The 24,449-nt window shown below is 40.9% G+C and overlaps 1 protein-coding gene across 1 annotated transcript; it reads right to left on the minus strand.

Moving 5' to 3' along the window:
• Positions 1–286: 286 nt before the first annotated feature.
• Positions 287–24,059, minus strand: TMEM47 (transmembrane protein 47). Its single transcript, XM_058825278.1, has 3 exons — positions 23,650–24,059; positions 9,851–9,991; positions 287–4,074 (listed from the first exon to the last, which is right to left on the minus strand). Exons 1-3 carry the CDS (start codon positions 23,873–23,875, stop codon positions 3,896–3,898), a joined length of 546 nt encoding a protein of 181 aa, XP_058681261.1. The 5' UTR covers positions 23,876–24,059; the 3' UTR covers positions 287–3,895.
• Positions 24,060–24,449: the final 390 nt, after the last annotated feature.

The following is a 24,449-nucleotide window of genomic DNA, read 5'->3' on the forward strand; positions in this document are numbered from 1 at the left end:
AAGCATTTGGTTTTCTGATGTTAAAATACTTGCATCTTCATAAAGGCAGTGTGGGCTCTGTGACACCCAGAAACTCACCCTGTGCTATTGCTTTATGGCCAGGTGAGATACAGGAACCTACCAATGACACCCCTCCATCTCTCCCTCTGTGTATTTTGATAAGATTCCTTCAGCATGTAATTAACTGAATACCAGGAATATTCATTAGCCTAAGGAGCCTGTTCCTCCTCAGTAAACCACACCACCTGAGCTGCATACATCTTCTATTCAGAGCAAAACAGGCACATTTTCTTAGTGTAACAATTTTTTTTTTTATTTCAGTTACTTTTTCACATAAAACTTTATGTAAGCTACAAAAATCGTGAAATGCAGAAATGGTATTAAAACTGCAAACTTAAAAGTTTAGATAAAAAAAAATCAGTCTTTCCCTGCTAACAATGACCATTTAAAACGAACCATATTTTGATGGATTCATTTAATAAACATACCATACACTTCTCAAAAATAAATAAAGAACAACATCAGAAAAACCATTACTATCAACAACATGAAGCATTTAATCATCTCTTTTCTTTTCTTTGAAAGACATAAATGAAATTTCTAGGCACGGTTTTAGGCATTATAGAGGACACAGAGGCAATAGGTTAGTGTGCACTGCGCTGTACAAAAATACAGTCTGAATAAATTACATTGCTAGCCATAAGATTAGACTTCACTTACCAGTCAGTTCATTGCATGTTTAATAATATACAGTTACATGCTAATCCATATATATCATTTATATTTCAAACACATAGGTCTCTCTATATTTGTTTTTAAAATTTACAAAAGCTAAACGAAGTTGTGCAAGAAATCCAGAAGAGGTGCTGGGTATTTGTCAGCACCGGACGGTATACTTTAAGCTTAAAAAATACAAATAACTAGCCCTGCTTGCAAGTTTGCTATATATATATATTTATTCATATATATTTGGAAGAAAAAAAAATGGATTTGTTGTGGGAGAGAATCATTCTGCCAGTGAGATAAAGTCCAAGAACTGAAATAATGGTGACATGACACAAGCACAACATACAAAATTATTAATTTGTCGTACGTACACTCAGGACACAGACTTGCATCTTTTTCGTGGCTAAAAAAAACCCAAGAATCAGCACAGAGTTGCATTTACCTTTAGTTCTGTTCTGAAAAACAGAATGCTTGCCAAAATTTGCAAAGGTAAAGAGGAATAAAAAAGACACTGCAGTAGCAACCTAAGCTAAACGTAGGTACCTAAATCCATATACTGAATGCCCAAACACAAAGGTCCTGAGGAGTCTGAGGTGGGTTCTAGTGGACTGCATCACCTTCAAGAGGAAAAGCAGACATTGGGACTGAAAATCAGATCTCTGACTCAACTGTGAATCAAGAACCTTGTCTTTAGGCATTCACGTTTGTAAATTGTTGTGCCAGAACGCCTTTCACATTAACAGCCAGTGCCTTGCAGAGCACACACCATTCATTTGCATCTGCCTTAGGCCTGGCAGCTGCTTTCACTCAAACTCTACATAAAGAAAAACTATTTGATAAATTAGTGGCTACGATGTGGGTTCAGCATTGCACCTTCTTGTCAGCACAGACAAGTGCCACAATGCTGGCCCCAAAACACCATCTCCTTAGAAAGGTACAGACATCTTCTCACAGTGGGCTTCTCTGCACTAATCTAATTCCCATGCCAAACTACAATGTTCTCCATGCTGCTAAATAAAAGCAGAACTACACAGCTGTTCAGAAAGATACTGAGTGAACTATGTACTGAATATCTGCCTCAAGTCAGTCTCAGGAAATAAAGCAGAGTTACAAATGCTCTCTTGGTGCCTGTGAAATAACTGGAGCCAAGTTTTCCTCCCAACCTTTTTGTTCTCCAGGCATTGCCATGCAGTCCCTTCCATGTCAAGCTGTCATTTTGCTCCATCTAATCTAATTAATCACCACTGCTGATTCTGAGTATTCTGCCACAGTAGTAAAGACTGAACTCCAGAGTGTGCCAGAGTTTTATAAACCATCTCCACAAGCCAGCAATACTTGCACAGTGACCTCCTAAAGGCAGCCCTGTGGTCATTGCAGACTCTCAGCACCCTGGAGATGGTGGCCCAGCAGAAACACAAGAGATGCCATCTTAACACCCATTATTTCAGGAGCCTTTTCCATGGAACCAGCAAAACCGTTTGTGTAGAGGTGGATGTGCAACCCCAGCATATCTGCTTGTGTAGAGGTCCACAGAGAATATATTTGAAATTTCTCCATTAAAAAAAATAGTTATTTCTAAAGATTATAGTTGTATAAAAATATGCTTATAATTAATTGAAAATATCCAAATAAGCAAATTGTAAACAAAAATAAAAGTGATGCGGATTAAATTCATGTGAAGGTTCTCCCTATTTTATATTGGGTTTAATTTCATGAGTACAGTCTCTGGATGTTTTAAATGGGAAACACACTAGGCAAGGAGTAATCAGATGTAGATAATCACCAAAAAGTCCATTAGAAACACAGTTTTTAAAAACAAGAGATTACCTCCTGAAGTGCTAATGTTTTAATATGGACATGATGGGGTCTCAGCTGTATTCTTGATGATCAGGGACATTCACAACCTAACCAGATTTTTAAAAAATGGCAGTTTTTAAATTTGCAACACCCTTAGAAAAGTATTTTCAGCAAGTATTATATTACACATGGAATAGCAAGAAGTTATTTTTGTCCAGTTCTACCTTAACTTGATGTGAACTTTTAAGCATTTCCCATAACACAGAGTCTGTACAAGGGCATATACAGAAGACAAACCATTGTGTGTTTATTTTGTAACACCAATCAAAATTGGGGGTACCAATCCAAGACTTTCAAGAATGTGTACAAAGTTAGTATTTTAACCACTGCATCACAGGTCATATTACAATTTTAGGATGAATCATTTCTCTCCCTCTGCATATATATCTGCATTATATATATTCATTTATACTAACAAATACCTTTCAAAAATATAACTGAACTTGTTCCATATGCATTCGTTTCATGACAATGTTTGCAAGTTAAATGGTTACTCAGGACAACTGCAATTCATTCACACATTTTAGATGTCCCAGGGACAGAACAGGTCTTTTTCTATTCCCCTTTATCTTCACCCCTCCAGCAAAACACTGAGAACTGAGACAACTTCCAACTACACAGTCAGAAGCACATGTCTCTGGGTTTGGACTTCCTTCAACAATCTGCTACAGCTGGCACGGTGATGTCGATTACTAATTCATGAAATCCTGTGTGGGTTGGTGGCTTGTTTGCGTTTTTCTTTTTTTTTAAATTATTCCACCAGCAGACTGTTGAATGCAGATATTAGACAAGTCATTAACCAGTTACATTCACTGCCCTCAACACAGTCCCTTGCAACTAATTCCTTAAGAGCGTGTTTGAGCAAGTAACAAGGGGCCAACTCAGCCTATTGTACACGATGCCATTGCCTGCTTATCAGACATCTGAATCCTCTATGATACAGGGAAACTTCTAAATGGAGCCCATACCAGCTGCTCCCCTGAAGGCAATAGCAGATGCTGGCATTGCGTTCTCATTCCAACTAGTTTCCTCACAATGATCGCTGTCACGTAGATCCTTTTGCTTGTTGTCAGGAAAAATGAAGTTTATGTATCAGCAGCTTGCAGCATCTGCCTATGAAAGATCAGCAATCCTAGTGTTTGCAGTTCTTCTAAATGGTTGTAAAAGCTGGTTACAGTGTTCACACCCAAAAGGCAAAGGCTATTTTATCAACAGAGCAGACTGTTTGGTGCTCCACAAGTGTTCTAAAAAAACTGTGAGCTAGAAAAGATGGGGTAATCCTTTTTTTAATTTTTCTTTTTATTAAATTATTCTAGTAATAGTCTTCATAGTTCTTAGGGTTCAGGCAATAAAGAATGGCACCCCCAAATGAAAATATAGTTGCACCCCATGCCAGGCCATAGCCCCAGTTGAATTCATGGTATATTTTCAAGCTGACTGTTTCGATGAACTTGATTGGGTAAAGGACTAAGCTGCAGACCTGAAGAACAACTGAAAGAGAAAAAAAAATACAAATGTCAGAAGAAGCCTTATTTTGCTTCCCTAAAACAAAGAAAATATTAAATAACTAAAATTCACATTTAGAATGCTTTTGGAGATTCTTAGCTTCTAAGTGCTGCCCTTTTAAAACCACCTTCATTTCATTCACAGACAACAGAGCAGCTCTTCCATACTCCCTTGCTGATCAACAAATATTATGACTGTGATATAATGATGATCCTTCAAATGTCCACAAAATAAACAGTGAGAGTGGCATTTCCCAAATTCTTTTCTGTTTCTCCTTTGTATTTGAGTTTGCAGTCATTACTCCTTCCATAACAGCAAAACTTGTTCTATTGCCATTATAAATAAGTCAAAACGAGAAGCGAGAATACGTATTAAGAAATGTTGCTGAGAATCAAATAATTTACTTATCCTAGAAATAATTCATTGTCATAGGTGATATATACTTGTGCTCAGTAGAGACTCAGTGAATCACATATTTCATATTCATTACTGTGTTCTGTAAGCAGAATTAATGACATTCTTGCACAGAATACCAAGGAAACTATAAAATTTCATCAGTCACTAAACTTCAAGCCAGCAAACTATTATGAATTTAGGGGGTGGATTAGAAATACTGTTTGATGAAAGAAGATAATAAAATAGGTCAAATCCAAGACATTAAAAAGCTTCAAAATCAATACTTCCTATAGCACTGCCTCTGAGATCTACAGACACACATTGGCCATTTCACTCACACACACCCTTGCCCAACTGGCCCCTTTCATTAGCCCTGGAGACAAATGCTCACCTGTCCTGAGGACAGGGCTGCTGTGGGGAGATCAGACCCCATGTTCATCAGAACCTCAGTGATAAAACTCTGTAAGACACTCACTGGAAATTTCAGCTCATCTACCTTAGCCTACAGAGTAGTTTTTGGACCCTTACTTGAGACTGGCAATCTCCCATAATGTTTGCACAGTGGATTTTCTAATGTGGATATCAAAATCCTCAGGACTTTTATTTAAGTCTACACTTATTGAAGTATTATTTAATATTATTCCATTTGAATATAATTTTTTGTCTGTCAGCTCACAAAATACTGTGCAACATTTGAGAAACTCTGGCAGGCTACACTGGGAAAAGCACCTATTCTTATGAAAAGATTATGCATTCTAGTTCTGTATAATGAGAGCATCTTTACATCCAAAAGCACCTCAACATATGCTCAGCTTTCAGACACATCTTTAAGACCATTCAAGGTCAGAAAGGATTTCTGAAAATGTATGGAAATATATGAGTTTTTCTTTAGTGCCTTCCTGCACTGGGGATGCAGCATCTCTGCTGAGTCAGTGCAGAACCTGCTCCATGTGTGTCAGTGTCAAGTGCAAACCAAGGAAGTCTCCACCTTCCACACTGTAACATATGAAGTATGCTTAATTTCAATCTACAGATTGGACTTGTCAAAACACAACCGAAAAAAAGTGATTCTCTTGGAAGAGGAACATCTTGCTAAAGCAGCAACACACACAAGAGGGTTTTTTGACATTTCCAGAGTGAGGGTTCCAGCTTTCCCTACTATTGATCCAGATTTGCTGTTGTAGAACTCAGAGCAAGTGCTGGCAGCAAGTGGCTGGTGGGAGCAGCCACCCTCCACAGCACTGTCACCACTTTGCACTGATTTTGCCTCCTGTCATTGTTTTTCCCTGTAGAGCAGGAAGGGAGCTGTGCAAGCTAGAGACAGCAGTCAGCAAAGTTATGAGAAATGACCAGCATGACCCCAAAAGATGTTGAAAGCAATGCCTGTAACTTCTGATTTATTTCTAATGAATTTAAAGGAACTCCTGCTAAGGGAAGTGTGTACTATCCTTCTTCAGAAGCACAATTCTTTTCCTGTAAAAAAAGCAGACTGCAAAGGAAATCTTTAAAAATTTGCTACTCAAATGCTGTTCAGAGAAGACTAATCATCTCAAACTTGATTGTTCACTCCAAATGTAGACACATTTTTATGAAGCACTATGATGTTTGTGATATAGGAACAAGAATACCAGTTTTATTCCATTCACATGAAATATAAGCAATTATACATACTCATCATATTAAAGATGCAGAAATCATAAGAAATGCTTTAAAAGTAGGAAAATATAATTTCAGTCATCCTTTTTTTTCTTTGTACAAATGTTTGACTGTAAATTTTGACATCAAAAAACCCACTTATGATGTGGCTTTCTAATTTATCTGTAATTATGAAAATGCTGGTGCTGGCTAGTAAGTTCTGTACTTCTGTTCTCTACCTCCTGCTCATTTCAGATGAGTAAAGCACTTCATTAATCAGTGCTGGGTGTTTCAAAGATTACCTGAAAAAGTAGCTGCAACAGTGACAGGAAAAAGAAAAATCCTCTTTGCAGTGCCAGGCAAGCTGGCAGTAATGAGAGTGGACACTAATCTCAGAGATTCAGGATGGACATCAGCAAGGAAAAAAGTATCACAAGGAGGGCAGCAAGGGCCCAGGACAACATGCTTGGAAAGGCTGTGACATCTTCATGCCTGAATTTCTTCAAAACTGGGCCAGACAAAGCTGTCACTGTTAGAGACCATGCTGCCTCAAAAAGGAGATTGGAGCACATAACCTAAAGAGTATTCTCCCCAACAGTATTTCTTTGATATTATGACTCTTTTTGCTGCCTTGTAGCAACCTGAACTACATTCTACCGAAGTCAGTCCTACTTTTTCAGACCATTCCATCAACTTCACGAAATCAAATTCTGGCTTTCAATGTTTTTGCAATTTTTCCTACTTCCATTGTAAAATTGACAAGTAAACTTTCATTCTATCTTCCACTAACTTTCATTCTATCATTATGAAAACAGGTGATAGCACAGAACTAAGGATGCAATCCAACTGTGCTCTCTCTATCAGAATTAAAAGATACCTCCTTAAGTATTCTTCAGTTATTGTCTGCCACCATTTTATATTACTCTCTTACCTGTAATATTTTCACTTAGCCACTGTTTTCCCTATCTTGCATGGAAAAGCACCTTGTGAAATGCATTAAAAGCTCACTAATGTCACCAGGATAGTCTTCAAAACACTGTCACAATTTTTGAAACAGCACCAAAAGGCAAGCATCTTTACTTTTTCTTTTGTTTCTTTTATGGACTTTCAGCAAGCACACTTCCTATTTCTGCCCCTTAAGTTAGACTTGGTTAGCACTTAGTTAAACAGTAAGTGTATCATGAAACTCCTGCACTGACAAGTTTGTGAGCCTGCACTTTGAGGGCCAGTTTGATTAATGAGCTCTAAGACACCCAGCAGCTCCATGAGCTGGAGACTCACTAGAGCACAGAGGCACACGAGCCAAGGTGGCTCCATGCAAGATTTCCTGCCACTGCCTCCCTGTCTGCTCCACATTTTTCCACCACCTGAGGTGTTCCTCTAGTTCTCAACATTAAAATACATACTGTCAGCTCTAGGAAGACACATTCACATCTTTTCATTACTTGCTGGCTTATTTTCAGCATCTAGGTTGAATTTTGGTTTTTTTGGTCCCTTTCTTTGTCATCTCTTCCAGTCCCACTCAGTCAATCTTCTCCCTCACCTACAGAGTTGCTAACTGAAAGCTGAAGCTGAGGGAAAAAAAAATAATCAAAACTTGAAGGAAAAAAAATAGCCTGGAGCCAACTGTTTAGACTCCTATAAAGCACCTGGAAATAACTTGTCCATTTTGTCCTTTCTTCCACACAGAGACCTTTTCTACCCAACACCCACACATCATTAAATGTCTCTGGGAAATTCATACTGTGCCCTTTTTCCAGAGGCAGCTGATAGACTCCCAAGCACAGTTACACAGAATATTTGGTCTTGCTAGCACATTCACAGGTCAGGGTGATGTTTATCCAGAAAGATTTGTGAAATCCACAGATGAAGGCTTGAATCCATGGAAAGCTGTATAAGGCACAAACTGCTATAATTTAACCTTCCCCTCTTCAGTGGGGGATTCTTTCCATAATTCTTTCAAGATACATCATCCATATTCATCTCTACAATTGCTGACATCAAAGATAAAATCTGTAGGAAATGTCTTCTAACAATGTAAGTGTCAAATCCTGAAAGGATTCTCCTCAGATTTGCTAGATAATGAAGAAGACTGGGGCAGGTTGTCTTGGGCTCATCATCTCTCCTCCAATATGCTTCAGGTTATGGCTCCTCAAAATGCACATGCACACACACAGAGGCAAAGGGAAGATGTAAACACCATCAAAAGCTAAAGAACCAATTTAATTTCCTCTTAGATTGAAGTAAGCATTAAAAGCCTTCACCATCAACCCTTTGTAGTAAAGACTAGAAGCAATTTTATGCAGAGGAGAGCACATGAAGAGAAACAGTAGGATTTGAGGAAATCTTTTCTTGTGGAAAGCAATTTCTTTTTTTAGTACAAACTTAACTACTGAATGAGCAACACAGCAAGACAGGCATGTATGGCTGAATAATTACCAAGTTAACTATATGATGTTATGAGAAATGAAGCCAAAGGCCAAACAAGAAACCACTACAAAATTATATAACCCCATTTCCTTCAAAGTTAACTGCCCAGCATACCTTATAAACCTCAGAATTAACACTTAATTTAAGTACTAGTACCTTTATTCATTTAACCAGTACCTTTATTCATTTAACCAAGCAAGCAATGCAACACACAGAACAAAACCAGATGATTTCCACTCAGGTAATCTGATCCTAGGTTGCTTTAATTTCCTAAAAGCAAATGAAATGCAGTCTAGGAATATGTCCAGAGCACATAAAAGTGCATCTTGAAGGGCTTGGTTCCATCAAGGCAATGTTATCAGCAGGGGGCAGCAGGAGCCTTCCCGGAGTTCTGCTTCATCCCAAACTCCTCCAATTCCACATTCTCATCCTCTCATCTCCCTCTAAGTGGCTTTTTTTAATACATCCCAAAGGTTCTGTCATCCTCTTCATTATGGGCTATCAGAAGGGGCTTAAGCTGCTGGCTCCAATGCAGATGTGAGTGACAGGATGAAGGCAAACCATGGTTGGTGAGTCTCAGGAGAATCTGAAACATCCATGCTGACAAAGCCCCAAAGCACCAGAATATGTATAAAAGGAGATGATTTGATATTTTAATTGTACCTCACTGGACCAGTCTTACAGACAATTCAGATTCTTAGGTCTCCCTTAAGATTTTGTGATAGTTTATATAAACTGTTCCATTTTTGTGTTTTTAAAACCAAACAGGGACTGCACTGTGACAGCTTGTTAAATTAATAACCAAGCGAGACGACACAACAAAATTAATTCCTTATGGCACAGGGGCATATATAAACACCTTGAAAGATAATCCTATTTATTTTCACATGTAGAGCTTCCAGGGCTCACCTTTGGGTATTAATTTCCCTGTTTTAAAATTGCAAAAGAGAGAACATTAAAATAAAAATGGCTTTGCACAAAGAATAAAAATGGGGACATCAAGCAGCACAAAGTCACAGATTAAAAATGGTATTTTAAGATTTATCCTCTATAGTTTCTCCTGCTGCATGTACTTCATAAAACAATAAATATAATGCAAATAAATAATTGTTTATGAACTAATAATAGTGCAACTGCAAAAATGATTAATGCTGTGCAGAACTTACAGCCTGAGAAACCTCACTGGAGTTAAGACAGAAGTAACCAAACACCTCTGAATTAGTATGCAGAACGAGGCATATCTCCCTCCATGAAGGTTCAGCTGCTCTCAGGAAATGTTTTTAATGATGCCAGTGCTTACCTGCAGCAAAGAGCATGACTGCAACTGGTCTGTAGAAGCGCCTCCGAGATCCCACGCAGATGGAGATCAGCCCAACCAGGAAAGCTATGAGAATAATGGCAGCACCACCCAGCAGCAGAGCCAGAGTAGCTATCTGCCAGTCTAGGGGGAAAAAAACACAAAGAGGGGAAAAAATAATTATGTAATTTCAGTAAAACAAGCCCACAGGCCTGACAGAAACAAGAGAATATGAGGAACACAGAGGCTGCATTGAGGATTGAGTAAATAAAGAGCTGTGCCTTGAATTTCTTTTTCCCTTAATTACTGAATCACCTTCATAAAGCAGATGTAACTCAGAAGCAAAGTGCCACAACCTCCCACGCTTACTCAAGCCTTAGTTGGCTTCGTTGGGATTTTGTCTCAAGTAAAACTGAGTAATTTGGTGTCCTGGTTTTTATCCAATTTAGAATGAGAAATTGAGGCTGGCTCAGAATTAGCTGGTGTTATGTTAGCTGCCCCTCAGTCTGCTGTAACTTTCTCACAAAAGAGAGTGAAACTCAAACCTCTGCATGAGCTGATCAGGATGACACAGCAAGGGAAATGCACAAAGCCCCATCATACACACCTGTCCCTTGGGAAATACCAAGGCCACAGTATGAGTAACAAAACTGAGGAGATGCTCAAAGGTTAAAAGAAAAAAATATATATATATATATTTTTTCAACACTAAAAGATAGCTGGAAGTCAAGAATTTCTAAAGGCAGTAACAATCATTAGCTGCAGACCCAGTCAAATCTCAAGACCATTTTAAAATGTCAGTTATCCTCAAGAGTAAGTTCTTCTTCCCCCCAAAACAACCTCTGCACTTGTCCCAGACTATTTTCTAGTTATTCTGATATATAATGGATGCAGTTATAACAAAATATTTGCAGTCTTAAATCACATAAATCAGAATCCATTTGTAAGCTGATGGCCATGATGCATGTGTACAACATTCAAAATCTAACTTAAGAGCCTCTGTGGGACTTTAGAAAGGCACAGGCACTGGGTTGTCTCTTTTCCCAAAAGAATATCTAAGACCTTTCCTCTCTCCAGTAGCAGGCATAAAGAAAAAGAATCAGATCATTATTTACTGCTTATCACTACTATTTACTAGTTCAAGAAGATGATATAAATTCAGCTCATGGGAAAAGCATATATGGATCCTCTGCATCTCATTACTTTGAAAATGCATCCAGTCATGTGATACTCAGAATAAAATGCCCAAGTTCACAGAAAATAAGATTATTATTTCTAAATTAAATGTAGGTATCTTAAGGTTACTAAAACAACAACAACAACAATGAACATAGTCTTTTGGGAATGAGTAAAAAGCACTGTTTTAAATAAACATTGGATCCAGTTTCAAGAGGAATCTAATCTGCTGAAGATACAGACAGTGCAGCTGTGGAGTTTGGGAATGGAATGCTGGCAGCTGTTATCACCAAAAAGCCCTCACATATTACATGAAAAAAAATGAAGGAGATTAGAAGAAAGTGGGTAGAAGAGCTATAAAAACATTGCTTGAAAAGAAAGTGATTTTAAAGGTATGTTTGTGCAAGTACACACATTTATTTTCATTCTTTCCAGAAATCCAGGCATGTCCTTTACTAATAATTTAATTACTAAGTACTCAGCCTTCCAAGATATTTTACTCCGTGTTTTCTTACTGGACTAAACCCCAAGGCTGGGAACAATCTTTCATCCTATCATCAACATGCAATTTCTTAATCTCTAATGCCAGTTTGTTGTGTGTCCCACTGCTACACTATCACTATGGGGATGGAAATATGATTTTAGGACTGGACAGAGATGTTTCAATGAATGGTTTTTAATATTAACATGAGCCTTCAGAAACACCAAGAGGTTAGTGTACTGATGATTTAGAAAGGATTTTTCCAATACCAAAGTGCATTACAGATACAAAACTCAGAAATAAATAATCAGAATGAATCACTTTGGAACAATATGAAAGGAATCCTTGCACTGGAAAACTGCACAAAGACCAGCCACATAAATCCATATCACACCAAAGTTAAAAGACACATAAAATTGATGAAATAAATCAAAGGGCCAGACAGGAAAACTCAGAAACGAAAATGTTTTGAAAGTCACCACAAATAATTAAATATTAAATGTTATCTTTGCATTGATCAGGTGCCAAACTCTAATGCAAAGGGATGTGTATGACACTGGAGTAGCAACTAAATGGAAAAAAGGTTAAGCATCCTATTGCTTTCCAAAGCAACACTGGAAAAATCACCAAAAAACTGATAATAAATTAGGCAAAGATGATATAAGTGCAGGGTTAGAATAAAGTTTAACTTCCAGGACAAATATATAGATTTTAGAAAGGTTAAAAAATAAACAAACTACCTTACTATAGCACTGATGTGGGAGGTAAAAGGACAAATGAGTGTTGGGAGACACCTACACTCCTAACTAAAAAAGAACTGCCTTGAATAAAAAAAATTAATTTCTTGAGTAAGACAACCTACTCAGAGATGCTGACTGCAGGACAAAACCAAGGCTCTCACTGCTCCTCACTACCAGCTGGGGACCAGGCACTGAATGCTGTGCTCTGGGCACATCTGGAATTGCCTGCTTATTTTAGTCCCTTTCACAGGAGCACACAGTGCTACCAGCCTTTGCCTTGAGCTGCAGGGACTTTGGCTGAAGAACATGGTGAAAGTCAGACATTAGTGCATGAAGAATACAGGAATAAACTTTCATATAGTGGCTGCCATAGTAACTAAATGTTTAAATTTCCTTGTCTTCTCGGAAAAATGTTAACTTTCAATTCCAAAAGCCATTTATTAGGTGACAAAATAAAGCTTATGGTGGACTAAGAAAGCAAAATCTTCTGCAGGGGTCTTCTACTTAACAGCAATTTTTTATCTTTTTTTTTTTTTTTTTTAATCCAGGCCATTGGTCTTCACACAAAGTAAAATAAAGATCCAAAGAACCACTAGCTCTGAAGGCAGAGCATCCTGTAAATCAAATATCTATAATATAAACACATAGAGGAAACAGAATTTTTCTACAAAAAGATCTGTAGTGTTTCTCAGACTACCCAAGAGTGATTTACAGGACACAGCACCAGAATGGGATCAGGAGATTGTTCTGTTACACAGTGCTACTGGCACACAGATCATAAACATCATCAGCCTACTTTACAGCATCCAAAATATGCTTGTATCTCTTCTAGGCATGCACCAATCTTGCAAAGAAGTTACTAATAAGAACTGTAAGTTCAGGAGCCTCAGCAGTTCAGTGAGACTGCTTCTTCTCACAGAGACAGAAATATGAAAAAACAGAGGTAAAATGGGGCCTTACAGATGATAATTATTACTTTTCTGCATTCAGAACACAATTGGTTACACTTGAAGAGTACACGTCAGTCTTTTTCACTGTACACCAGTACAGGTTTTTAAACTACACATCTATTATCTAAGAAAAGTACTAGGAACTAGTAAAAAAACTAGTAAAACTCACAGAAATGTTAATAAAATTTTAGACTTGAAAAAGCACTGTGACCTAATATCATGCCCAAGTAAGATTTCCTTTATTGGTTTAGATAAACTAGATTTTTCAAATGTTCCAACATTTTAGCAATACATTAAGAACTACACTAGTAGTGCCACCTATCCCATGCAAACTAGAATTAAGACATTTTTGACAATTATTAGGTAACTCGAGAGATTTCTTAAGGAAAGTCTCACTTAATGTATCCTATTTTTAGGTCTGAAATTCCCCAAGAAGCATCCCAGAGTCTATAACCATAAGAAAGATATACTGCAGTTCTGACAGGGATTACAGTGTTTGCATATTTTTAACTGTAACAATCTGCCCATAAGTTTGGGGATGTGGGCTTCAGTATTTGGAAATATATATAAATATGAACCTAGGCACTTGAGATCTATTTTCAATACGTATTTGGTGAAAAAAATTATTAAAATTACCATCTTCAGTTTAAAAAAAAATAAAAAGCCACCAAACCATGATGATAGAGTTTATTTTCAGTTAGTTCCTCATACAACAGCCTTTCTGAGGGACAGCTTGGTCTCCTTGCTATTTGGAAATTCTGCCTGTTTCTTAGTGACCCAGAGGCACAGTGTCAACTGTACACTGACATTTCTAACTCTCCTCGCTTCTTTCCCCAAAAGAAATGACCCAAGGCTTTGAGCTGTGATTTTTAATTAAGAGCAGTGCTATTTCCTCAATTCCTTGGACAAAATAATACTTCGCTACTAGGAAAAAATCAGGGAAAGGCATAAAAGAAGAAGAAATCACATCAAAGTCCTGAAATGTCTATTTTAATAACTAGGTCCTTCTTTTAATACATGGAAAATCAATGCAAAAGGCTAGTACAGATGTCATGTTTTCAGTAAGGCACCCCAAAATTAAATATTTTTTTCAACGTGGTATTCTACCAAGTAAAAGAAGTAGAAGTGGTGAGCATAGAAACATATTGTGGAATATGTGAAGCATTTGTGTATAGGGCTATTCCAGACAGTGCATGTGAAGTGAATTAATTTCTTAAACAATCAAATACTCCTTTCTTCCATTCAACAGCTCTTCACCAAGTCTTCTCATAAAGGCTGAAGTACCAAAATGCATGCAGCTTCACACATGATGAAGGGAATGCCTGACCTTCTAAACAAAACAAAATCTGGGTAAGAAACAAAACCACAACACTCAAGTAAGTTTTTCTGATTCATTGCAATGCTTCTATTTATCAAGTACCTGACCTCAGACAATAAATACTCTAAGAATTTGCAATATAGCATTTAAAATCAAGAAAAATGATTTTGAAAGAATATGTGAAGCAGAGAAACTTGAGGCACCCACACATACGAAATTAAATGTAACCCACTGAGTATCATAAAAATCAACTTAAATAAATAGGATAGCTAGAGATATTCCCAATTGCTTCATATTCAGACTTAGATATCAAATAGCCAACAAGTTTGAGAAGTGTAGTACATATACAAAAACATAAAGACAAACTCTAGTTCCTAGAAGTGCTTTGGTTGCATGACCAATGAGATTTCTTCTTTCTTCAGCAGGATCCTGAGCACAGGCCTCTGTGCAAGGAGTTCTGTGGGAAAGCTGAGGAACAGCAGGGGCCATTAAGGTCTCACATCAAATTACTCCACAGAGGTCACCTCTGGAGCCTCAGCCTGAGGCAGAATGATGGTGCTCAAAGAGCTGCTCAGAAGAATTCTGCCCTGGGTGAAGGGGATGCTGGCTAAAGCTGGGAAGTGCCTGTGAGTTCCTGGGTTCCACACTCTGCTCCTGCAGAGCCAGCCTGCAAGTGCAGTCCTTTGGGATCCCACAATGGACACTTCTGCACACTGCAGGCACAAGTGCTTCCTGGCAAGATCCACACCAAACCTCCATAAACCCCTCTAGCCACAGCTTTTCACATTGGAGCCTTGTACAAAAATGACAATAAATAAGTATTTTCTGTTCACTGATTAATATAGTATGCTTACTAGTGCTGGCTGCTGCACAGACATACTCTGGCTTTTGTATTTTTCTTTTTATTTTATGGATTGAGAATAAGATTTTTCTGAAGTAGGAAAATTACTTGTGCACGTGGCTATTCCAGTCACTCGGACACTTGAAAAGCATTAGCATTACCAGAGCTACAGAAACCAGCCAGCTCTGGCTGAAAGCACAATTTCCTTGAGGAAACTCACTTTACACCAAAGCTTTCTTTTAAAAGCCATAAATTTAAACAAATGAAACAGCTACATTAAGTCACAGATATGTTAAAAAGAAGAACATGACATTTTTCCTAAGAAATCTGTCTTTATCCACACACAGCAGCACGTGGGACAAAGCCCTGGGTAACCCAAGTGCTGCACAACACCCATGGGACCAACAGGAAAACTTTCCCATAGCTCCAATTCAGCAGGACACTGACAACACCCAAAGAGAAATTTAAGCATTTAATGCTGGGTGCCAAAATGCTTAAGTGCCTCCTAAGGATAATTCAGAGGCTCCACATAAGGCATCAGTCATTTTGCATTTACTGTACAAGAGGCTTGTAGGATGGTTTAGTGTTCCTGATGCCAAGTGAAGAGTCACTTAGAATCAGTCAAAGAAAAAGAGAACAAGCAGAGAGAAATCCAAAAAAACAGCTTTCTGCTGCAGACCCTGTGTCTTTCAGAGGCGCAGAATGCTAATGGATAATGAGGGCAGGCAACCAGTGAAGGAGGAAGGGCAGAGAACTCCTTAGCTGCCATACCCAGGAGCTAGAGAGCTTTCCAGAAGCTGCAAGGCCTTTGCTTCCCAGCCCTTGCTCCAGACTCTAATCTCACACCTCTGCTCCCTTTTCCCAGTGGATTTCCCGATTGCTAGGGCAGGCTGTAACTGCCCTCCTCTGTCTGCTAGACCCAAGGCACAAAAATATTTATGAGGTCCATGAACAAACAGGTACAAGGAAGCCCAGATCTGAGTCTTGCTCAAGAGAGCCTCTTATTTAACTGGTCCCTTCCAACGCTCTGTTGCTGCTGGTGCACCTTTCCCCTGATGCACAGGAATGCTGACCATCACTGGATGGTGGCCCAGACTCAGGGCTCTCCCACCTTTGAGGGAAAAAGGCCTTAGCAGCTCCCTACAGAGCTGCAACCCTCTCACCTGGGCTCCTCCTGTGGCTTTCCTCTTCTCAAGAGCAAGGTAACTTGTCACTATAAGACACGAAACAACACGACGTGGACACACTGCTGTTCTCAAGGTAAAAAGGGAAGTTGATTTTCTGACTCCAACATTTATAGATTTCCAAAAGTGACAGTGGACTGGAGGGTGAAAGTGCCACCTCTCCAATGACACTGGACAAACCAACAGTCCATCAAATTTTTCCTCCTCCATAAAAGAATGCAAAACAGTAAGTTATCTACAGAAAGTGTGTGAGAAAGTTTGTTACAAGAATGCAAACATCCAGAAGGCTTAGAAAATCTTAAAAAATCAGGGTGACAGTAACTGAGATGAGAGAGGAAGAGGTTGACTATTGCAGTCAAGATAACAAACAGCCCACTGGCAGGATGCTCCAGTGCTCTCCTCCCAGCTACCCTCCTCAGCCTGGAAAGGATGTGCTTGATAGTCTGGGGGAAGAACTAGGCAGCCACTATGCAGACTGCTCACCTCACCATGGAAAGCAGTGTCCTGTGACAGTGTTCACAGGGGTTCTTGGAGAAGGGAAGAGATGAAGGATCTGACTCTATGTTTCAGAAGGCTTGATTTATTATTTTATGATATATATTAAAACTATACTAAAAGAATAGAAGAAAAGGTTTCATCAGAAGGCTGGCTAAGAATAGAAAAGAATGATAATAAAGGCTTCTGTCTTGGACAGAGAGTCTGAGCCAGCTGACTGTGATTGGCCATTAATGAGAAACAACCACATGAGACCAATCACAGATGCACCTGTTGCATTCCACAGCAGCAGACAATCATTGTTTACATTTTTTTCCTGAGGCCTCTCAGCTTCTCAGGAGGAAAAATCCTAAGGAAAGGATTTTTCATGAAAAGATGTCTGCGACAGTGTCCCTCACCTTCCACCCAAAGATGCCATTGGGAGTACAGGGGACAATTTGGTTATCTGTAAAAATATGGTAAGCAGCTCTACTGCTGTGTGAAAGAGACAGCAAGACAACAAACTGGTCTAAATGCCTGGGGGCTGCAGATGCATGAGCAACCTGAAACACAGCAGGTGCTTGCTCATCTGCCCATGGACACACACCTCTTGTGAAGAATCAAGCTTGCATTCCTTGTTTATATGAAATATATACACTTTGCAGAGGTGTGGGTTGGGGTGAGGAATGTTGTATGTCTGCTCTGTGGTCCACTTTTATTTCTAAAATCACCAAGTCCTTTAAACACAGCACAACTTCAAATAAAAAATTAAATGGTGCCATTGTATAGATCTTTATTTTACCTTTTATAAGCAACACACATTGCACACTACTTTTGCCAACAGAGGACTTGAAGACAAGCACAGCATTACAGAAAATCATGTAATTCATTCACAGAATAGTACAGCATGTACTCAGGCATTTCCTCTATTGGATACACAGCATTCTTCTGAGATTTGCTTGTTACTATGTCATTTTAATTATTCTATATTCATTCATTCAATAAAAATAATAAAAAACCCTCAAACAACTGCACACACCCACAACTTTGAGAACTTCACAAAAACCTGGAACTCTTAGAACTCTACCATTAGGAAAGAAGTGTGGGAGATGTGTTATACAAGCTTTTCACAGTAAGCTCAGTATGTCTGACCTCTTCTATAAAAGCTACTACATTTTAGCAATCTGAAATACTATGCTTTGCATTGGAACTGGAAGTAACTATTTTCCACAGTTATCAATGTTCTTCCAGAAGAATGGCAATCTTCTGCAACTTTCGAAACACATTCCATTGTTCCTTGAGAAAAACAATTAGCATTTTAAAGAGTTTGAGTTGTACTTTCCATCAGAAGAATGACTTTAAGTGGAACAAGTGAAATACATAAAGCAATACAGCTGGCTGGACTTTACAGGTAACCTCCTGTTACTCTGAATCTTATGTGGTCATCTTGGGCCACAAATCAGTAGCAGAGGCAAGGCCACTCTCTATGCAATTCTAAATATAAAAATCTCATCAAATATTAAAACTTCTTGCATTATCCCTAACTCCAGGGACATCATATTTAATAAACAAAAATTAAAGCAACAGGATACATTACTGATTTTAAAATTGCAATGAACAACAGCAGTAGTAATAACCCACTATAGCTACAAGTCTTTATTTATTTCTTTTAAGAGTATTATCACTGATAAGGTGTGAGGTGCTCTTGCCCTGATCACACAAACATCACAGATGAGCTCTAACCATGTCTTTTACTGCTTGGAGAAGAGTGGCTGCAATGGCAGCCTCCACCATACTAAAAGGTCCAGACTGAACAGGATCTGCTGCTCCCATGGCCTTGGGTCCATTTGTAAGAGAAGGAGCATTCCTTGAAATATTCTATCAGGGGCTGCTGAGAGGGGTAGTTAAGCCAATTCAAGGCATTCTGCACAGTTTGAAGAAGCCAGATAGACATTAGGCACGAACAGAGGCAGAAGCCAGATAGACATTAGGCATGTCTGTCATCACAGAATCACCAAGGATAATTTAGGTTGGGAAGGGTGTCTGGAAGTCACCTAGTTCAGCTCCCCATGGAAAACAGGGCCAACCTTCAAGTCAGACTCAACTTCAAAATTAGATCAGCCTGCTCAGAGCCTTAGACACTGAGTGTGAAGTAGTATGGCTTTTGATTATATATCCATCTTCAGATACAGTGCTGGGGATGATTATAGAGTTAATACACAAAACGAAAGACTACAGTATTCAAAACCAGAAGGAATGCTTTATTAATTCCTCCTTAGATTGTATGAGCCTCTTTTTTCAGGTAAGTAAAATCACATTCATTCTTCTTTTATAGCAAACTACCAGCTTTGCTGAGCTTTTTACAAATACATGTCAACATCAAATCTGAGCAATGATCCAGATTTTCTAATGAGGAAGTTGCTTTTGAGCTAGCAATTTCCCCTTGGAACAGCTCCTTAGATTCTGAACAAGGAGATACCATCCAAGACTATTCTGGCATGTCAATTCTGATATCTGCATCTAATGTGTAATTAAGGTTAAGCCCTTGAAGTGCTACCGAATGAACAGCCTCTGATGCTGCTTTTATTTTAAGAACAAATTAGAACAAAATTACAAGCATAAAACTAGACTCAATTTGTTTACTGTAGCACTGTGCTACAGGCTAAGCTTACCTTCACTGTTTGCTCATCACAAAGTTTAATACACATTCAGAGACTCTGTTGCTTGTATTTCCTGGAGATGTTCTGTTTTTCAAGCATTCATGGGCAGTTGTAAAAGGGCATAATATTCTTGAAGAAAACTGAACGTTGCATAAGGAAATCCACAGGTTGTAAAGTAACAAAGCCATATACCCCACATTCTCCAAAATGAATACAGTTAATCAAAACCATTCAAATGTATTTTTGTATGTGCTGTTTTCACAATAAACTGAAATGCTGCAAAGGAGCCATTGTTTTCTATGAATAGCATATACACATATTTAAGTCAAAATAGACAATGTTCACCTGCAGGTCAGATTCTATGGAGCCCTTTATTTCTTCTACATTACATTTGTGTATCTTTCATTTAAAGAGCCATAGTGGCTGCAGTCTGTTGTAAAAATTCAAATTTACTGTTAATTATCTGCAGGAAGAAGAAAAGTACCTGTGATGGCACAGATATACCAGGCAGTTTTGTATGGGATGCGTTTAATTTTAATGCTGTGACAGGAATAAATATTCACATATAACTCTTGATAAATCTGCAAATAAACCATCACAAACTACCTATAACGCATTTCAAATAAGGTCTAAAAAAATAAATTTGTTTCAAAACACACAAGTTTAAAATACAGTGGGTCTAAAGACAACTTGTGCATTAGCCAAGGTAAGCTTTGATCACAGAAAACAGCTATATGCCAAGACAGGTGGTGAAACTTCAGAGCTTTACAACTGCAATTCTGAATTTCAAGATTTTGTAACGAAGCTTTCCACACTGGCAACTTTGTTATTCATCTCCTGAAGTTGCTGCTAGTGGGAGATTTACTCAGATCCTAAGGACTCCAAAAGAAAAAAAAGGCAAATTAAGATGAGATATTTTATAATTTTCAGATGCCAAAAAATTAATTTGACTCACTATTTTACATACTTGAACCATAATTATTGTGAAGTACTTCCACAAGTTTAAAAGTAGTATGTGAGCAAACAACACTTGCAAGTTACAAAAAAGCCATTGGAACAGTGAAAGAACGCATGTGAACACATGCTCCAAGCACTAGCAATGCTCCAGGAAAAATGAGATTATTCCCTGCTACAACAGCCAATGCCACCATGCTCTGTGCATTTCCTTCTGCTCTCCACTACCAAGTTGCCCTTCTGACAGCAGTCAGGGGTCCTACATCTAATTACAACAGAAGTTTTTAATTAAACCTCAAATATGCTTTAACAGCTTCTAGTATGAGCATGCCCTTGATGGTGCCACTTGAGGTGCTCTCCTTCAAGGGATGATGGAGTAAATCTCTTAAAACCATGGGTGAAGATGCCTTTTTTTTCCTGTGTGCTGCTGCTTCTCACAGCTAGCTGCAAAGCTGCCTGCACTGGTATCAAGCTAAAAGAGCTTTCCCTGTGGGAGCTCTCCACTATCTGCAAAATCCTGCTTGCTGGATTCACAATGTAGGCGGAAAGTGCACTTAAAATATTAATGCCAGCGCTCAAGATGGTCTCAAATATGAGCCCAATCCAACTTGGTGAATTTAGTGGGAGCCCTCCTATTGGCTTTAATGGCAACTGTACCACAGTAGCAAAGGCAAGAGGAAAACAGTGCAGTTTCTCATATTACAGGTCTAGTCAGAATGCAGTACTCTGTGCTGAGCATGAGGAAAGTGAAGGGTTTATCCCAGTCACCTCAAGTAAAACAACCATTCCCTTCTTCCACAGTAGCTTCTGAAATTTGGCTCTACTAGACTGGAAAGTATTTGAGGAAAATGGGTAAAGCTCATTCAAGGGACTTGAATAAAACTGGATAGGCGGGAATTTGCGCACGATAGAAGAAGGCACCAGCAGAGGACAGACCAGCTTTCCAACACACAGCATCCAGCGAAAACTACATCTCATTCCTATCCATCCTCACCCATTCATCTTCCACAGACAGACAGGTGACCAAGAGAGGAACAAGAGAGATTAGTGTCTCTTTATGCTGTTCCATGAGCTGTCCTGCTCCTCTCCCCATCCCACTTTTGTGTCTGTCTGTCTGTGTGTGTCTGTACACACGCATGCGTGACGGGAGATGGATGGAGGGGGGAGCGCAGCAAAGCGTGTGGGGCTGGGGGGCATTGGAAGCAGGTTCTCATTCAAGCCATCTGAAAAGTCTTTCTGTAATCATGGGGATACTATTTCAGGAGACAGGGAGAAGGGGCAAAGGATTCACGTTGCTAAGGAGACACATAGAAGCTGACATTCCTACATAAATTTCCATTTATACCAGGGAAGGAAAAGAAAGCACTCCAAACTTTGTGCAGACACCCTGGTAACTGACTGAAACCGGCATTTCTTTACAATTCATTTTATATTACTTAAAACAAAATCTCAAACAACATTTTAACTCTCAAATATTACTGCACACGACAAAAAAAAAAAAAAAAAAAAAAAAAAAAAAGAAAAAAAGAAAAGAAAAAAAAAAAAAAAACCAAGCACAGCAGCCATGGAACCTGTGTAATTCCAACTCAAACTGAGATCAGTTATTTCCCAGATCCTATACAAGGACTTCAGAGAACACAGGAAAACAAACACACCAAGAATATAGTCAGTCCTTTGCTTTCCCCCCCAAAATACACATCTTGTCCCTGCACGATTTACCCAAAGAGCACAGCAATCCAAACAGATGATTTATCAATGCAAGTGTGTCTGTGTGGACAGGAATGGGGATAAAAACGATGTGGGGGGAGGCTGGCTGCATTTACCAGTGTTTCTCTTGGGGCTCCAGAAGTTGCTATCAGGCATAAAGTAAATAAAACCACCCATGAAAACCAAAACAATTATCACACTACAAAAGAATTTACTGAAAAATATTCAACAGGCAGCTTGTTTTTTATCATTCACAACCCGTTTTTGAAGTACTCCAAGCAATAGTGAAATGACGTTAAGAAAAACAACAATCTGTGATCAAAGACCTAAAAGGTGAAGTACGAATGAGCATCAAGAAATCACAACGGGGAGTGTGGCATGAAGGCAAAGGAGCGTGAAAGACGATAGGGAGATCAGTACGTGATAGAGAAAGACACACACACAAGCAGACCCGGCGTGATGGATAGAGTCCAAGCAGAGGCGTCCCCACTCTGGACAAAGTAGCAACCGGTTTGGGTTTAGGAAGCCCCAACTTTCCAGAATCTGAGACTTCTCAGATGGGGGCGGAGGGACAGTATAAGATACTCGATCCCAAACAGTTTCTCCGCAGAAAAAATAATCAAAACTAGTTCAAACTCGGGATCTTTTGTGACAGTACCACGGCACATAGGGAACCAGTCACCACCATATGTGATTCGTTTCGCTCACTGAAGCCTCGCACTTCCCGCAGCCCGAGCACGATCCGAGCTCGGCGCTGCCCCTCCCGCACACGCCGGGAGCGCCGCCGCCTCCGCCCCAGCCCGAGCGCCGGCGAGATGCGGGTCGGGGCGGCTGGGGGAGGACGGGGAGGAGGAGGAGGATGGGGACGGGTGAAGAAGCTCGGAAGAGAAGAGAAGGGAAGGGAAAGGAAGGGAAGGGAAGGGAAGGGAAGGGAAGGGAAGGGAAGGGAAGGGAAGGGAAGGGAAGGCGGGCGGACAAAGGTGCAGGCAGGGGGCTCCTGCCTGCGCTGGGAGCCGGGCGGGGACCGGGGCGGCAAAGGGCGAGGCGAGGAACCGGAGGGGGCAGCGGGACACGGCCCCGGGCACTGCTCCGGTCCGGGGGGACTGGCTCCAGGAGGGCTGGGATACACTCCCGAAGGAGACTAGGGTGAAGGAGAGGCAGCTCGAGGGATGCTGGTGGGTCAGCCAGGGCACGGCGAGGGGAAGGAATTCTCAGCGCCCGGGGTGCGGCCAAGGGAACGGGAGGCGGACGAGGAGGGGAAAGCAGCAAGGGCTGGCGGCGGAGGGGAGCGGGGCAGCTGGGGCAGCCGAATCTCACCGCTGTTCAGCGTCGACTCGCAGAGCCAGCTGTCCAAGTTGCCGGGCTTGCGGCAGGACTCCCAGAGGGACAGGTAGTACTGGTGGTCCGCCGTCACCCAGGCGGGGCTCAGCACAGCTCCCAGGTCCAGGCACAGCGCCAGAAAGATGCACACCAGCCCCACCAGCTTCAGCGGGGTCAGCACCGAGACCCGCACCTCCTCCATGCCGCTGCCGGCCGAAGCCATGGGGCCCAAGGGAGACGAGGAGGACGCGCAGCCGCCGGCCCCGAGGGGAACAGGAGCGAGAGCCTAGCTCCGCGCAGAAGGGGCGGGCGGAGGGAGAAGCGGCGAGACCAGCGCTGTCTAACGGCGGCGAGAGGCGTTCGCAGGCGGCGGCGGCAGCGCCGCTCCCTCCCGCCCTCCTCCGCCGCGCTCCCGCCCCGGTGTATCAGGTGCAGCAGCTCCCCCGGCCCTCCGGCGCCGCCCGGCCCGGCCCGGCCCGGCGCGGAGCGCTCCGCCCCGAGCCCGCCCCTGCCGGGGGAGGCCGGGCCTCCGCGGGGAAGGGGCGGGGGCGCGGCCCCTGCCGGCCCCGCTCCGCCCCGCCGGGGCCGACTTTGGGGAACTTTCAGCGGCCGCAGGCGGCGCCCGGGGCCGCTCCCATCGCCTCGCATCGATTCCCGCTGCCCTCGAGCGGCCTCCCCGGCTTCCCTGGGAGCCTCACCGCGCTGGGAGCGGGAGAAGCGCCCGTTCTGCCCCGGCGGCCCCACAGCCCCCGGGTGTGGCCGGCACTGAGGGGGTCCCGGGCCGGCACACCCGGCCC

The sequence above is a fragment of the Ammospiza caudacuta genome, chromosome 2, assembly GCF_027887145.1.
Source record: "Ammospiza caudacuta isolate bAmmCau1 chromosome 2, bAmmCau1.pri, whole genome shotgun sequence".
NCBI lineage: Eukaryota > Metazoa > Chordata > Aves > Passeriformes > Passerellidae > Ammospiza > Ammospiza caudacuta.